Genomic DNA, 17,427 nt, shown 5'->3' with positions numbered 1-17,427 from the left:
CTGACGCAAACAACTCCTCACTGTTAAATAGCTTAGTCTGAGAAGTGTCAGTCAGCTCTGATGAAATGCTGTGTGGGCGTGAAAGGCGTCAGCTGTGGACGCTAAGTACTGTGTGTGCTGTGCCCTGTAATGGATTTTTAAACCTTTTGTACCAATAAAGAGATTTTTTATTCTTATGATAGCCTGACGCCTATACGTTCTTTGAACACTTTGCACGCTGTCTCTTGCAAGTTTTGGAATATGTCGATTAGGGCGTAAGGTAGAGCCCTGACAGCGCAAGTGTAAGCTGTATGCTGGTTGGATGAGACCAGCACCAGAAGAGGATGCACGCTGGGGTATCGACACGCAATTGTGTGCGCACACTGTAATCAACAGATACCAGTGGCGTCACTACAGGGGGGCATTTGCCCCCCCAAAAAATGGCTTTCCCCCCGGCAACGAACAAGCCCTGGCACTTTTATAATGGGACTGGGATGAGAGTCAGGAGTATATCATGTGAGATTATTTATTTTTAAATTGTGTTTATTTTGTGTATATTATTTACTGTCTGTGTACTGTTCAATCTTAATTTTGAGACATTTGCTGTCTGAGAGTGACTGTGACACCCACGTGTCATGATGAGGGCAGCTAAGCGGCAGCGTAAGGGTAAAGGCAGCGCGCCTCTCAGTGAAGTCCTGGACCCTGACACTAGTGACCGACCGGCGACTGGCTCTGGCATCAATTTAAATTATTCAATTATTGGACTGGAGGCTGGAGCAATGGAGGAACAAGTAAGTCTTCAACAAGTCCCGCCGCTTCACACCACAGCACAGCATGTGCCTCATGCCGGCTTAACACGCGGTAGCTAAATGACCCTATGTGTAAGTAATGGCAATGGCATCTATCATGCTGTGCTGTGCTGGCAGTGTGCTGGCCAGGCATTATTGCTCCTCCTCTCCTCCAGATCAGTTGTCAGTGTGGTCACGAGTCGACGTTCCCTTCACATCACATATGACCGGAGACTCAGTCTGGAGAGGAAGAGGGAGGAGCAAGCCAAGTTGTCACTGTGCAGATTCTGCAGAAGCACGGGGAAGGAGCTGGGCTGACAGTGTGGCACAGAGGTCTGTGCTGTCTCAAACTGACTGTCAGTGATGTGTCTGGTGGCGGCGGCGCATTGCTTATGATATTTGTAAAGACCGGCGGTCTGTGACGTCATCCCCAGTAACGGTAAGAGAGAGCTCAGTTGATTCTGGTGGGTGGGGTATGATAAAAAGATCTGAAGAATCATCATGATATCATATATACATAATGTTTTGTCAACAGGGCATTCATGGATGGATGTTACATCCTATGTTCTGTTGAGTGTTAATTTTGTTAAAGCCTTAAAATCCCCCAATTTGTTATTTACATTACATACAAACTTAAAAATAGTTGGTATCATTATGGTATATTATCATGGATGGATGTTACATCCATCCATGATCATGAATGTTCTGTTGAGTCACTCAACAGAACATTCATGATCATGGATGGATGTAGCATCCATCCATGATAATATACCATGATGATACCAACTATTTTTAAGTTTGTATGTAATGTAAATAACAAATTGGGGGAAGACAAGGTAGGGAGATCTTCAGGGGGGTAGTGTTAGGTTTTTTAAGGGTGGTTTGGGTGGGTTTAGAATAGGGGTATGTGGGTGGTGTGTTGTAATGTTGGGGGGGGGGGTGTTGTGTTCTTTTTTTTTCAGGCAAAAGAGCTGTAAATACCCTGCAAAAAGCCCTTTTAAGGGCTGGTACAGAGCTGGGTATTTTATAATTTAGAATAGGGTAGGGAATTTTTTATTTTGGGGGGCTTTATTATTTTATTAGGGGGCTTAGAATAGGTGTAATTAGCTTAAAATTGCTGTAATCTTTTTTTTTTTGTAATTTAGTGGGGGTTTTTTTGTAATTTAGTTTAGTTTATTTAATTGTATTTTTAGATAGATATTTGTAGTTTATTTAATTTATTGATAGTGTAGGTGTATTTGTAACTTAGGATAGGATTTATTTTACAGGTAATTGGGTAATTATTTTAACTAGGTAGCTATTAAATAGTTAATAACTATTTAATAGCTATTATACCTAGTTAAAATAATTAACAATTTACCTGTAAAATAAATATAAACCCTAACATAGCTACAATGTAATTATTAATTATATTGTAGCTATCTTAGGGTTTATTTTATAGGTAAGTATTTAGATTTAAATAGGAATATTTTAGTTTATAATATGAATTAGATTTATTTAATAAGAATTTAGTTAGGGGTGTTAGGGTTAGATAGAGTTAATATAGTTAATATAAATACTATAGTAACTATATTAACTATATTAACCCTAATATAATTAGGGTTAATATAGTTAATATATATAATATAATAACTATATTAACTATAATATACTTAGGGTTAATATAGATAATATAGCTGGCGGCGGGGTAGGTAGATTAAATTAGGGGTTAATAATTTTAATATAGATGGCGGCGGTGTAAGGGGCTTACATTAGGGGTTAATACTATTAATATAGGTGGCGGCGGTGTAGGGAGGGCAGGTTATAGGGCAAAAGAGCTGTTTACTTTGGGGCAAATCCCCGCAAAAGGCCCTTTTAAGGGCTGGTAATAGAGATAATTATTTTAGGGGGATTAGATTAGGGGTTAATATAGATACTATAGCTGGCGGCGGGGTAGGGGATTAGATACTGGTTAATATAGTTTAATATAGCTGACGGCGGGGTAGGAGCTCACATTAGGGGGTAGGTAACATAGATGGCGGCGGTGTTAGGGCTCACTTTAGGGGGTTATAAATTTAATATAGCTGGCGGCGGGGTCCGGGAGCGGCGGTTTAGGGGTTAATAACTTTATTAGGTGGCGGCGGGGTCTGGGAGCGGCGGTTTAGGGGTTGATACATGTTTTATTGTTAGGATAGTGAGGGGGATAGCGGATAGAGGGTTAGACGTGTCGGGCTATGTTAGGGAGGCGTGTTAGACAGTGCGGGTGATTTAATAATTTAGTAAGGTTTTGTAGGTGCCGGCAGTTTCTAAAGTGCCGTAAGTCACTGGCGACTCCAGAAATTTGTACTTACGCAGATTTCTGGACATCGCTGGTTTGTCAGACTTACGGCACTTTAGCATCTGACGGCGCGTATATATGATAGCTCAAGTTGCAAGCTGAAACTGCGGACGGCGGGGGTTACCTCGCTTGCGCCGCAAACTACGATCTTTATCGGATCGCGCCCTAGGTTCTCACAAGAGAGCCTGCAGTCCTTATTTATGAAACAGCAGTCATCAGACCACTGCTTCCCTAACTCTTCTCCATCTCTTAGGTGGAGAATTTCTATATCCCTGGTCTCGTCCGACCAGGGAGATTGACAGCTCCTGCCCGCGCGTGATTGGCTGTGCGCGGGCAGGGGACGGCTTTGCGCAAGAGAGCAAAATAGAGTTCTTGTGCAATGCTGAATTCCGCCAGCGGAATTCTGTCCCCCAGAGGCGAGCTGCAGCGGACAGGGGCGCATATGTACGTCCCTGTCCACTGAAGCTTGATAAATCAAGCTCATTCTGTGGGCATCAGGGGAGGACTGGCAATTTTATTGTCTGGGGGAGGCAAATACAGACCAGTGGCACAGGTATATCAACCCACCCCTTTTAAAATACTATATTTGATATTACAAAAAATAAATGGTAGTGGATCCTTGGTTATCATGTACGACATGCATGTCAAGCAGCCTTCAGCTATAGTACAGGCCGCTACAGGCCAAAGCTAAGGTGCATAGTAAATTTGGATACTGGGCTGGGCAAACACAGGTCTGACAACAAGTGAGGAAGTTTAGGGACATCATGGTATGAATAGAAATAAAAATAAACTGCTGCACTGACCCTGATTCCATCACCAACAGTGGCTTTGGAGGCAATTGCCACCCTGCCCCTGGCCCAGACCACCCTGGCTTAAAGGGACAGTCTACACCAGAATTGTTATTGTTTAAAAAGATAGATAATCCCTTTATCACCCATTCACCAGTTTTGCATAACCAACATTGTTATATTAATACACTTTTTATCTCTGTGATTACCTTGTATCTAAGCATCTTCTGACAGCCCCTGATCACATGACTTTTTATTTATTATCTATTGACTTGCATTTTAGCCAAATAGTGCAGTGTCTTCCACAATCCACGTGCGTGAGCACAATGTTATCTTTAAGGCTCACATGAACTAGCACTCCCTTGTGAAAAGCAAATAAAAAAGCATGTGAAAAGAGGTGGCCTTCAAGTACTAAGAAAATATCATATGAGCCTACCTAGGTTTATCTTTCAAATAAGAATACCAAGAGAGAAAAGCGCATTTGATGATAAAAGTAAATTGGAATGTTGTTTAAAATTGCATGCCCTATCTGAATCATGAATGTTTATTTTTGACTAGACTGTCCCTTTAAATAATAGACAAACGATAAAAAGCGACTGAATTAAGTCAGTCTCACCATCCAACCAGGGGCAAAATTACTATTGTGTTGTAAACAAAATAGAAGTTATGATAAATAAATATTTGCAGGGACTGAGAGTGTCTATTTACACTAATCACAATTTCTACTGAAGTCAATTGAGGTTTTAACCATTTCCATACCATGTATACCCTAACTGGCTTTACAATGGATCTTATGTGCCTATTCATTTGTGCATTTTTTAAGGGACCAATTCCTAAAAAGTTAAATTGTGGTGCAAAAGATTAAACATTCTACCATTAAAGTTAATTCAATTAAATAATTTAATTGTGCCGGGTTGTCCATCATGTAGTTTAGTCATTGTATATAGTTAATATTCCGGAAACAGGGGGTGTGTCTCTAGTAATTGTAGCAGCGTGGCTCTGTATACTAATGTATGACTCAAAGCTGTAGTATACAATATACGTTTACAAGGGTGTGCACTGAAAATAAAAGGGAGCTGTAAGTTACCAAACTGCGAATTCCTACATGTACAATATATGCACCAATTTTTTAATTGAAACTAGGATACTAGGATTGTGTTTTTGGAAATCAAATTTATTTATCTGTCCAATTTCAACATTGTATATGTTTAGTTAAATTATTTTCCACTTGTATTGAAGATACCTCTGTGTGTGGCACACAGGACAAGCCAAGATGAAGAGGTGCTTTATAGGAAGCATAAACTATTCCACTCTCTCACTAAGCAAATACACACTTGCAATGCTTTGTGGCCTAACCTTGAAATACAATAGAAACATTTTAATAAAAAAATATTTAGTTATACAAAGCAAAATAACTTTGATATATACTTTCTTTATTTATTTTGCTCCCATACCTGTAATTTAGCTCTGAAAGTTGTGAATTTTCTAATTATCAGAGCTTGAAATGCACCCTGCTTACTTCTAAAGGTTAAATATAAAAAGAGAGAGAGAGATACACTCAGCTGAGACAGAATAAAAGCTGGAAAAACGTCCGTGCCTGTTCATTTTATTATAGGGTGCCACTCAGGGTGCATGCTCTTTTAGCACACTATGCCCCTTCACAGAGAAAAAATATCCTGTAGCATATCAGTCTGACCCTGCCCAGTGACAGTCCAGCACCGAAATACCAGGCAATTCTTCTCTGAACAAGAGAAACAACAACCCCAGACGATCGTTTTGGCCTTCTGTTGGCCTCGTCAGTGAGGTGCAGTCGCATCTCTCTAAGGGCATGTGTGCAAGGAGTCCACGGCTGGTTTCCCCTTTTACTCTTAGGGAGACCCAAGAGCAATTTGCATAAATATAAAAAGAGAGAGATGCACTCAGCTGAGACAAAACAAAAGCTGGAAAAACTTCCGTGCCTGTTCATTTTATTATAGGGTGCCACTCAGGGTGCATACTCTTTTAGCACACTATGCCCCTTCACAGAGAAAAAATATCCTGTAGCATATCAGTCTGACCCTGCCCAATGACAGTCCAGCACCGAAATACCAGGCAATTCTTCTCTGAACAAGAGAAACAACAATCCCAGACAATCGTTTCGTAATTCTTGTATTAGAAAAAATAATCATATATGCATATATACAAAATAAAATCATAATAACAAATGCAAACAAAATATCTCTTGTTACAAAACTGAAATATTGACCAAAATTTTTGTCATCAGCAAAAAAAAAAAAAAAAAAAATCAAAATGCAAACATTAAACTTAAATAATCACACAAAATAAAATTAAACATATTTCAAATACAGACAAAAACATACTGGCCTAGATTTAGAGTTTGGCGGTAGCCGTGAAAACCAGCGTTAGAGGCTCCTAACGCTGGTTTTAGGCTACCGCCGGTACTTGGAGTCACTCAAAATAGGGTCTAACGCTCACTTTTCAGCCGCGACTTTTCCATACCGCAGATCCCCTTACGTAAATTGCGTATCCTATCTTTTCAATGGGATTTTTCTAACTCCGGTATTTAGAGTCGTTTCTGAAGTGAGCGTTAGACATCTAACGACAAAACTCCAGCCGCAGGAAAAAAGTCAGTAGTTAAGAGCTTTCTGGGCTAACGCCGGTTTCTAAAGCTCTTAACTACTGTACTCTAAAGTACACTAACACCCATAAACTACCTATGTACCCCTAAACCGAGGTCCCCCCACATCGCCGACACTCGAAAAAATTTTTTAACCCCTAATCTGACGACCGCCACCTACGTTATACTTATGTACCCCTAATCTGCTGCCCCTAACACCGCCGACCCCTGTATTATATTTATTAACCCCTAATCTGCCCCCCTCAACGTCACCTCCACCTGCCTACACTTATTAACCCTAATCTGCCGACTGGACCTGAGCGCTACTATAATAAAGTTATTAACCCCTAATCCGCCTCACTAACCCTATCATAAATAGTATTAACCCCTAATCTGCCCTCCCTAACATCGCCGACACCTAACTTCAATTATTAACCCCTAATCTGCCGACCGAATCTCGCCGCTATTCTAATAAATGTATTAACCCCTAAAGCTAAGTCTAACCCTAATACTAACACCCCCCTAAGTTAAATATAATTTAAATCTAACGAAATTAATTAACTCTTATTAAATTAATTATTCCTATTTAAAGCTAAATACTTACCTGTAAAATAAACCCTAAAATAGCTACAATATAAATTATAATTATATTATAGCTATTTTAGGATTTATATTTATTTTACAGGTAACTTTGTATTTATTTTAACCAGGTACAATAGCTATTAAATAGTTAAGAACTATTTAATAGCTAAAATAGTTAAAATAATTACAAATTTACCTGTAAAAGAAATCCTAACCTAAGTTACAATTAAACCTAACACTAGACTATCAATAAATTAATTAAATAAACTACCTACAATTACCTACAATTAACCTAACACTACACTATCAATAAATTAATTAAATACAATTGCTACAAATAAATACAATTAAATAAACTAGCTAAAGTACAAAAAATAAAATAGAACTAAGTTACAAAAAATAAAAAATATTTACAAACATAAGAAAAATATTACAACAATTTTAAACTAATTACACCTACTCTAAGCCCCCTAATAAAATAACAAAGCCCCCCAAAATAAAAAAATGCCCTACCCTATTCTAAATTACTAAAGTTCAAAGCTCTTTTACCTTACCAGCCCTGAACAGGGCCCTTTGCGGGGCATGCCCCAAGAAATACAGCTCTTTTGCCTGTAAAAAAAACATACAAGCCAATTGTGGGTATTGTATGTTTTTTTTTACAGGCAAAAGAGCCGTATTTCTTGGGGCATGCCCCGCAAAGGGCCCTGTTCAGGGCTGGTAAGGTAAAAGAGCTTTGAACTTTAGTAATTTAGAATAGGGTAGGGCATTTTTTTATTTTGGGGGGCTTTGATATTTTATTAGGGGGCTTAGAGTAGGTGTAATTAGTTTAAAATTGTTGTAATATTTTTCTTATGTTTGTAAATATTTTTTTATTTTCTGTAACTTAGTTCTTTTTTATTTTTTGTACTTTAGCTAGTTTATTTAATTGTATTTATTTGTAGCAATTGTATTTAATTAATTTATTGATAGTGTAGTGTTAGGTTAATTGTAGGTAATTGTAGGTAGTTTATTTAATTAATTTATTGATAGTCTAGTGCTAGGTTTAATTGTAACTTAGGTTAGGATTTCTTTTACAGGTAAATTTGTAATTATTTTAACTATTTTAGCTATTAAATAGTTCTTAACTATTTAATAGCTATTGTACCTGGTTAAAATAAATACAAAGTTACCTGTAAAATAAATATAAATCCTAAAATAGCTATAATACAATTATAATTTATATTTCAGCTATATTAGGATTTATTTTACAGGTAAGTATTTAGCTTTAAATAGGAATAATTTATAGGTTAAAGGTTTTAGGTTAATAAATAATATAGGGGTCGGCGATGTTAGGGCAGCAGATTAGGGGTACATAGGGATAATGTAAGTAGCGGTGGTTTACGGAGCGGCAGATTATGGGTTAATAATAATATGCAGGGGTCAGCGATAGCGGGGGCGGCAGAATAGGGGTTAATAAGTGTAAGGTTAGGGGTGTTTAGACTCGGGGTACATGTTAAAGTGTGAAGTGCAGACGTAGGAAGGGTTACCGCATAGCAAACAATGGGGCTGCGTTAGGAGCTGAACGCGGCTTTTTTGCAGGTGTTAGGTTTTTTTTCAGCTCAAACAGCCCCATTGTTTCCTATGGGGGAATCGTGCACGAGCACGTTTTTGAGGCTGGCCGCGTCCGTAAGCAACTCTGGTATCGAGAGTTGAAGCTGCGTTAAAAATGCTCTACGCTCCTTTTTTGGAGCCTAACGCAGCCTTTATGTGGACTCTCAATACCAGAGTTATTTTTATGGTGCGGCCAGAAAAAAGCCGGCGTTAGTTTTTCGGGTCGTTACCGACAAATCTCCAAATCTAGCGGACTGGAGGGGAAAAAAAAATAAATAAATAATCCAATCCTTCCACTTCTTTGTCTTCCAGATGCCTTCAGAATCTAATTCCCCATATCGCCTCCTGTCAAAAGAAAAATACAAAAACAACTTCCCACGGATCATACCCCACACCAATTACCTACAGTAACTACCTCTTTCTTAAAAATCAATATATTACGCACATCCCACAACACCTCCTTCACACAACATGCCACACACAACCATATCAATCTTGCTTTCTCCTTTTCCACACCACTTCCACACAAACCATACATCATCATATTAAAAGTGAAAAACAGAATTCACATTTTATTCCAACCCGCACAGGAAATACTCCTGTATAGATTATTTTTTTACAAACTCTCATGGTATTGAATATGTGCAACGTAGTGATATTGCCCCAATTACATGGTCTGACCATGCACCGGTCTCCTTTGAAATGCTGTGGCCCGATATGCCTGCTACCTCCTATATTTGGAGACTGGATGAGACCCTCTTGGGTGATCCGGTCATCCTGGAGGATGTCTCAGAGCGTATGCGAGAATACTTCGAATTGAATTTAACAGAGGATATGCCCCTCTCCACTGTGTGGGAGGCCCATAAGAGTGTTGTTAGGGGTCATCTTATCAAGCATAAAGCCAGATTGCAGAATCAAAAAAGGTTGAGATATAACCAATTATTAACTGATATTAAGATATTAGAGGAACAACATAAGAAAAACCCCTTAAATAGCGATATTGACAATCGACTGGCACAAGCCAGATTGGATTTTAGACAGCTTCTTCATGATGAAAATCATAAAATAGCGATCTGGCTTAGGCAAAGGTACTATGAGGAGGGGATAAAGCTGGTAAATTACTGGCCAGGACACTAAAGCGATCCCAACTCAAAGCTTATGTATATTCCATGAAGGATCACAGAAATGTGACCCACCGGGACAGCCGTGGTATAGCGGAAGTATTCCGTGTTTATTACGATGGCCTGTACAATCTCAAAACCAGCCTGGCCGCTCAATCAGGGGACATGCCCACACAGAGCCAATTGGTCCAAGACTACCTCACGACCACTCAGCTCCGAACCTTAGACAAAGAAGCTGGGGCCTTTCTGGAGACATCCCTGTCCGGGGAGGAGATAGCGAACGCGCTGAAAAGCCTCCCGAGTGTTAAATGCCCTGGCCCAGATGGGCTAAGTGCAAAATACTACAAGGCGTTTCTCCCGGAGCTTCTGCCACACCTCCAGAACTTGTTCAACACTTTACCTGACAATGGGGTATTACCGGCATCTATGCTATCGGCATACATAACAGTATTACCAAAGCCAGGAAAGGCCCCAGACAAACCGCAAAGTTATCGGCCGATATCTTTGCTGAACACTGACGTCAAGATCTTGGCGAAGGTGTTAGCAAACAGAGTTAATAAGTACCTACCAGACTTGATTGCTTTAGATCAGGTCGGATTTATACCGGGTAGGGAAGCTAGGGATAACACCCTTAAGGTGTTGCAGCTGATTTCACACTCTGTTGACCGGGGCTGCCGTTCGCCCTGTTGTCGACTGACGCGGAAAAAGTTTTCGACAGGGTGAACTGGCAGTTCCTTAGAGGCACCCTGGGGAGAATGGGATTTGGGAGGCGGTTCATTAACACAGTCTTTAGCCTCTACTCCTCTCCAAGTGCGAGGATACGGGTCAATGGTCTTCTTTCCGAGTCATTCGATATTTCAAATGGCACCAGGCAGGGGTGTCCCTTATCCCCCTTACTGTTTGCCATTTCGGTAGAGGCCCTAGCGTGTAATATCCGCGATTGCAAACAAATCAAAGGATATCTAATAGGAGATCGGGAATGTAAGATATGTATGTATGCCGATGATCTTCTGTTCACACTGCGAGACCTTGAGACATCGGTCCCTGCCTTGCTACAGGAGTTTGACAAATATGGTAGGGTCTCAAACTTCTTACTGAATGCCACTAAGTCTGAGGTTCTGGGAGTCAACTTAGACCCACTTGTAATGGGATGGCTCAAGGAACACAGCCCGTTTCAAATAAAAGAAAGCCGACTGAAATATCTTGGCATACACTTAGCTGTCTCAGCTGCAGACCTCTTTGAGGCTAACTACATGTCGCTTAGACGTACAGTTGCGGCTGACCTTTCGGGGTGGAAACACAAAACAATCTCTTGGTTGGGAAGAATAGGGGTAGTGAAAATGAATGTTCTCCCAAGAATAATGTACTTGTTTCAAACACTACCTATCCCTTTACCTCCTACCTTCCTCACACAGTTCCAAAGCTTAATTGAGGAATATGTTTGGCAGGGGATCAGACCGAGAGTAAGCAGAAAAACGATGTATTTAGCTAGGGAAGATGGCGGACTGAGCCTCCCGGACCTCAGACTATACAGGAAAGCAGTGATCCTGCAGAGAATAGTTGAGTGGTGCCAGGGTAATCCACAAAAAGATTGGATTACTATTGACAAGGATGCTTTACAAGTGCAGGAACTGTCGCCCCTATTGTGGACGGCTGCTAAGTACAGATCTTCCTGTGTGCGGAAGTACCCCCTGTTGGAGGAGCTGTTTAGCGTATGGGATACTACGATAAAAGTGGACTCCCATGTCTCAACATTGTATTCCCCCCTGACGCCTATATATTCCAACCCCGACCTACCACTTCAGTCTAGAATACCCCGGAACAGAGCAGAGTGTTCGGTAACAGAGTGGCCAGCTTTGTTTCTATGGGAGAATAAAGACAAGGGAAGAGATTTTGGCTGACTTCCCTGAGATCCCATTGTCTTGGTTTACCTATTTACAAATAGGTCATTTCATAAGCACCCACAAACATAAGACACATTTATTGAGGGACCCTACACCCTTCGAGGCTTTATGCACGAAAAAAACTCCATCCAGACATTTGACCTCTATCATTTACGCTCTTCTCCTTCACCCCAAGGACAGCCCCCTTCCAAATTATACCAGAATGTGGCACAGAGAGTTGGGAACGGATTTGTCCGAGGAGGCGTGGCAGCGTATTTTTCTGGCTGCCAGGACAGTCTCGGTCTCAGCTCGTATACAAGAGTCTCACTACAAGTTCCTGAGCAGATGGTATCTTACGCCATCTAGGCTTCGAGCAATCTACCCTAGAGTTTCAGACAGGTGCTGGAGAGGGTGCGGGAGACAGGAACGATTTTACATATCTGGTGGGATTGCCCCCTCTTGGAGCCCTTCTGGACCTCCGTTTGGCGGGAGATTCAGGTGATTCTGGAGATGGATATTCCAAAAATCCCAGAGATTTTGTTGTTCCATTTTCCCAACAAAATAAAGGACAGTCTGAAAAAGACACTTCTAAAATTGATGTTGACAGGAGCCAAGAACCTTGTCCCCCGGAGGTGGAAATCAGCTCAGATTCCCACGCTGGCGGATTGGAAACAAAGTGTGCAGGACATCCTGCTTCTGGAAAAATATCACTATGTTAGGATTCAGAAGCTGGATGTCTATATGACGCTGCTGCAGATGTGGGACGGTGCCTGCCTGGCGGGCTAGTTAGTAGACCTGGAACCACTGTAACTTAACAGATAGTTGTACAATGTGAGTTACCTATTCCCTTTTAATTTTTTTTTTTTTCCCCCCCCCCTTCTTTCACCCTTCTTTCTCTTCCACCTCTCTCTATTTCAGCACCCTATATCTCCCCTTCTATTCTCTGACTATTCCCTTATTCACATGAAGTCGAGGGGTACGCAAGGACCGGCCATCTTAGTAGTGACGACATACTGAAATAAAGTCAATATCATTTTTATTTTACTCCAACTGGCCCTGTTAGGTTTTTATGTGTTTGTTTTGCCCAATTTTTGGGCCCATCTACAAAAGTTATATATCATGTTACAGAAAATTTCTAAAAATTGTAAAAATGGAGCAAAATGATTGTCAAAGCTTTGTCAAATGCTGTATATTCTTTCATGCCATACCATTGACTTTCATGTATAATGTTTGTTTATTTTTTCAATAAAGCTCCTTTAAAAAAAAAAAAAAAAAAAAAAAAAGTGAAAAACTGCACTCCAGTCAAACCCTTAATCATCCTTTTCAAACTTCTCCAAACATCCCTAGCATACTCACAATTCCAAAACAAATGAATAACACTCTCATTTGAAAACAACCATCTCTAGGACACACTTCTGAAGCCCACTAAACAAAGCATTCTCTGAAAATTCCTTGTTGGCAAACACTTATGCACACCTCATCCAACTAATATCTTTCTGCCTATTCAATCAAATACTTATTACACACAGTTTTCCATACCAACACACATTCATTTTCATTCAAACCCCCAATCAACTCAAGACCTTCCTTCTTCTCCAACATTTTCAACACCATTCTGTTTGCACACCACTATCCCTACTAACATTCTCCAAACCATGTTTTTTAATCCAACATTCCACCCTTACATAAAACCACGGAACAGCAAAACATACCGGTTTCTTTCTATCAATCTCAAATAAACCATATCGTCTTAAAAACATTTCCACAAGCATACTTTACCATACAACCAGCCATGCTATCCTTACCACTCAGAACCAACACACCTATCTAACATATTCACAGCCCACATCACTAGCCAAAAATCTCTCCACATTTGGAAAACCCTTACCACCAACATTCTTACTCTTAACAACAACATCTCTTTTCAAACGCTCCATACCAGAACTCCAGAAAAAAGAAAACAACACTCTCAAAATTCTCCGAAAAATCCTCTCAGGTGGCGGAAAAACTAACTCCAAATATAACATAATAGGGATCAAAACCGATTTAATAACTAACTAACATTTTTCCTTCCAAAGATAAAGTCCTTAAAGACCAAAACTGAAGTTTTCTACTCACTTTATCAAAAACATTCTCCCAACTTTCCAAGCCTTTCAAATCCACATCAAATTTCACACCCAACACCTCAATTGCACCTTCAGTCACAGGCCATCCACAGGAATCAATCTCCCTATCATTACCAAAAACTTTAACTTTACACTTATTCCAATTAACTCTGAAACCACTTGCCATACAAAAACATTCAACTAAAGTTTTCACCCTCCTCAAACCAGCCTGAGTCTCACATACCACACTCACATCATCCATATACCCATCACTTTTAAACACCTTCCCTTACTACCAGGAACACTCACAACCTCTAACTATTTATCCTTCCTCAAACTACGTTAATAATGGCTCAATGACACATACGAAATAACACAGGAAGACAAAAGGACATCCCTTGACCGCACTCCAGATTTAACACAAAATTCCTCAGTCAAAAAACCATTAACCTGGACTTGACTCACAATATCACTATACAAACATTTAAACCATCCAATAATCTTACCAGAAAAACCTAAACGTTCTAAAACATGAAACATAAAATCATGCACTACCCTATCATATCACGCTTTTTCAAAATCCACAATAGCAACAGCAACAGACCTCATCCTCTCCCTCACATACCACAGTACATCACGTAGTAACCAACAAACTTTCAGAAATCTGACGCCCAGGAACAGCACACACTTGCTCTTCACCCACAACCTCTACCAATCACTCCACGCATTCTATTGCCAACACCTTTGCAATAACCTTATAGTCAACATTCAACAACGTAATCGGCCTCCAATTGCTCAAATCTCTCTTATCACCTTTTTAAATAACAAAACAATCAAACCTTTCCTCATTGAAACAGGCAAAAACATTCATCTCTAAAACAAACTACAAACATCCAACATATCACCCCAATCAAATTCCAAAAACAAGTAAATATTCAACAGGCAAAACCATCACAACCAGGTACCTTCCCATTCCTTTAAAACTCCTAACAACCTCTGCAATCTCATCCAAAACTTAGATCCCTTTCTAACAAATCATTATCATATTTTTTCCAACTTAACTCAATGTTTTCCAACAACTCATTTTCCAATAAAACATCTCTTGTTTTTTTCTTTATACAGCTCCACTGTAAAAACTCATGAACTTACGCAAAAACCATCCGTACCATTAACTTCACACTCAACCTTATCAAAAACACTAACAAAACCAGTCTTTCCTTCAAAAGCTTTCTTAAAAAAATATTTACTACAAGACTCATCCTTTTTCCATTTTCTCCAATCTTGCCATAAAAACAATTTTCTTTCCTTTTTCATGCATACACTTTTTAATTATCTTTCTTGCTTCAGCAATTTTCTCATTGCACATCAATACCACAATTTCTCAATTCATACAAATACAACAACCTCAGATACCATTTATCATACAACTCCCCTTTCCATTCTAGCTTTCTCACAGTCTTTCTTAATAAAAAAACCTCTTTATTTCCACCTTCAACCATTCCCACCCACATAAGCACATTACTAAAATCACATTTTCTTTCACGCCACATTTTATACATCCAAACAAACTGACGCTTAAACTTCTCATCTTCTAAAAAAGCCACATCAGTTTCCAAACACCCTTACCATACTTGATCTTCAAAATCACAATTCACCTTACACCATCAAAAGGGCATGATCCGTAAAGGGCATCCGCTTTAAAGAAAAATCATCAACACATAAAAATTTAGATAAAAAACAAAAATCAATTCGAGATTTTATCCCCACCACTATCACTAAAGAAGTAAAACCCTCCCCCTGAAAAAGAAACAGACCCGAAGGCATCCTTCAAAACCGAAAGATTTAAGCAAAATCAAGTAAAAACTTCCGCTGCAGCTATCCACCCTACAATCACTCCCACCCTCTCTGTCCCCATTCTTAATAATACAATTAAAATCCCCAACCAAAAAAGTTGGCTCTCGACCTGGCAGAAAAAACTTTAAAGTTTCAAAATTAAGCAAACTTTCTACCCTATTTGGAGAAGCATATACATTAAACAAACGAAAAACAGTCCCACAAAAACTAAAAACTAACCAAAAGTACCCCGACCTGGGACAATATGAACACACATTAAGGATAGAAAACTAAACCCTTAAACAAAAACTCCCACCCCCCCCCATTCCTATCAGAAGAACAAGACCATACTTTAGGACCATATTCCAGTCAGCACATTTAGGATGTTCAGAGAGACCACATTCCTGCAAACAAAAACTATTAGCAGAACATACAGATAATAATTTAAAAATTGCAGCTCTCCTTGCTATAGTTGTCATACACCTGACATTAAAGGGACAGTACACTGTAAAATTGTTTTTCCATAAATGTATTTTAAATGACTTGTTATACCAACTGCAGAGTATAAAATATTTGAGAAATTGCATTTTCGGGTTTATTTGTGTATCTGAAGTAGCTGGTTTTGTGCTTTGAAACCACAGCCTATTACAATGGGTTGAGCTTCAGATAATATCAGATCTCATTATGTTATCACTTTTATGTACACAGACTTGCTTCCTTATCTTATATTTGTCTAGAAAACCAAAGCTCAATACATAGAGAGAACAAAGGAAAATTATCATTTTATTACTTAACTATCATGCCCCCCACTGAGGGTGTAATCTATTCTGCTGGCTGTGTTTACTTAGGCTATTCAATAGCATATACGCCAGTATCAAAACTTTCAGTATAGGTTGGGAAACCACAAGCTAAATCAGCTATTTCAAATGCTGAAATATGAGTAAAGGAGCTACTTGCAACCAATTTAATATACTCTAGCAGGTAAAAAGGATCATTGGGAATAATTTAAAGGGAGAAAGTTTTTGGGTGAACTGTCCCTTTAAGGGAAGAAATGGTCAGAAACATCACAAAAATAAATTAAAGAAAAACAAAAAAAGAAATAACATCAGGACTTCTTCTTTCCTTTCTTTTTCTTAGGACTCAAAGGAGATCCTTTAAATCTGCCTCTGTGACGTTCCGACCTCCTAGGCTCCCCCGTGCCAGCCTCATAACCAGTAACTTCAGCAAGTTGGTTCACATCTCTTTTATCTAGATAACCAACAGAAGAGGCATCAGAAAAGTCACCTATACACTGGCTTGAGTCAGAAGGAACGTCTTTAGTAGAGACAGAAGGAAACTCTGAAATTAAAGAGTCAGCATCACTTGTAGTATCTGGATCTGCACCCTTAACTACTGGAAGATTCAAATCAGGACTCTCCCTTCCATCAGAATCCGCATCTATTTTTCGCTTGGAGGCAAATTTTTTCCCTTCAGTGTCCATATCCTCCTCAGAACTAGAGGACACAACAGCAGACCAATCAATGTTCTCCCCTTCACCAAGAACAGCATCAGGAGCAGCATCACAAGATGACTCAGTGAAGGAAAAATTCTCTGTCCCAGGAACAGTAACAGTATCATCCACAGAATTGGGCAACAGGGCTTCAAGAACATCTGAAGCAGCTATCACATTAGATGTAGCAAGATCCACTTCCTGAAGATGAGATTGGGCTTCCTCCACCTTCTCAGCCACAGGAACCACCACAGGAGCATCAGACACCTCTCCGACAGGGACCCCAAATGCAGATTTCTTGCACAAAAGAGGTAATATAGAGTTCAATGCCTCAT

General features: G+C 39.6%; 1 protein-coding gene across 1 annotated transcript in view; it reads left to right on the top strand.

Annotated features, from left to right (window-relative positions):
• The first annotated feature begins 10,774 nt into the window (after positions 1–10,774).
• The window catches only part of LOC128661408 (calphotin-like), a 123,838-nt gene continuing 117,185 nt past the window's right edge, over positions 10,775–17,427 (top strand). Inside the window, exon 1 of the mRNA XM_053715664.1 lies at positions 10,775–11,048. Within this exon, the coding sequence (XP_053571639.1) occupies positions 10,775–11,048 (274 nt within the window). The remainder of the gene's footprint in view (positions 11,049–17,427) is intronic.

Source organism: Bombina bombina, chromosome 5 (genome assembly GCF_027579735.1).
Source record: "Bombina bombina isolate aBomBom1 chromosome 5, aBomBom1.pri, whole genome shotgun sequence".
In the NCBI taxonomy this organism is placed as follows: domain Eukaryota; kingdom Metazoa; phylum Chordata; class Amphibia; order Anura; family Bombinatoridae; genus Bombina; species Bombina bombina.
Note: the sequence above shows the minus strand (reverse complement) of the source record. Positions and strands in the feature narration are given on the sequence as shown.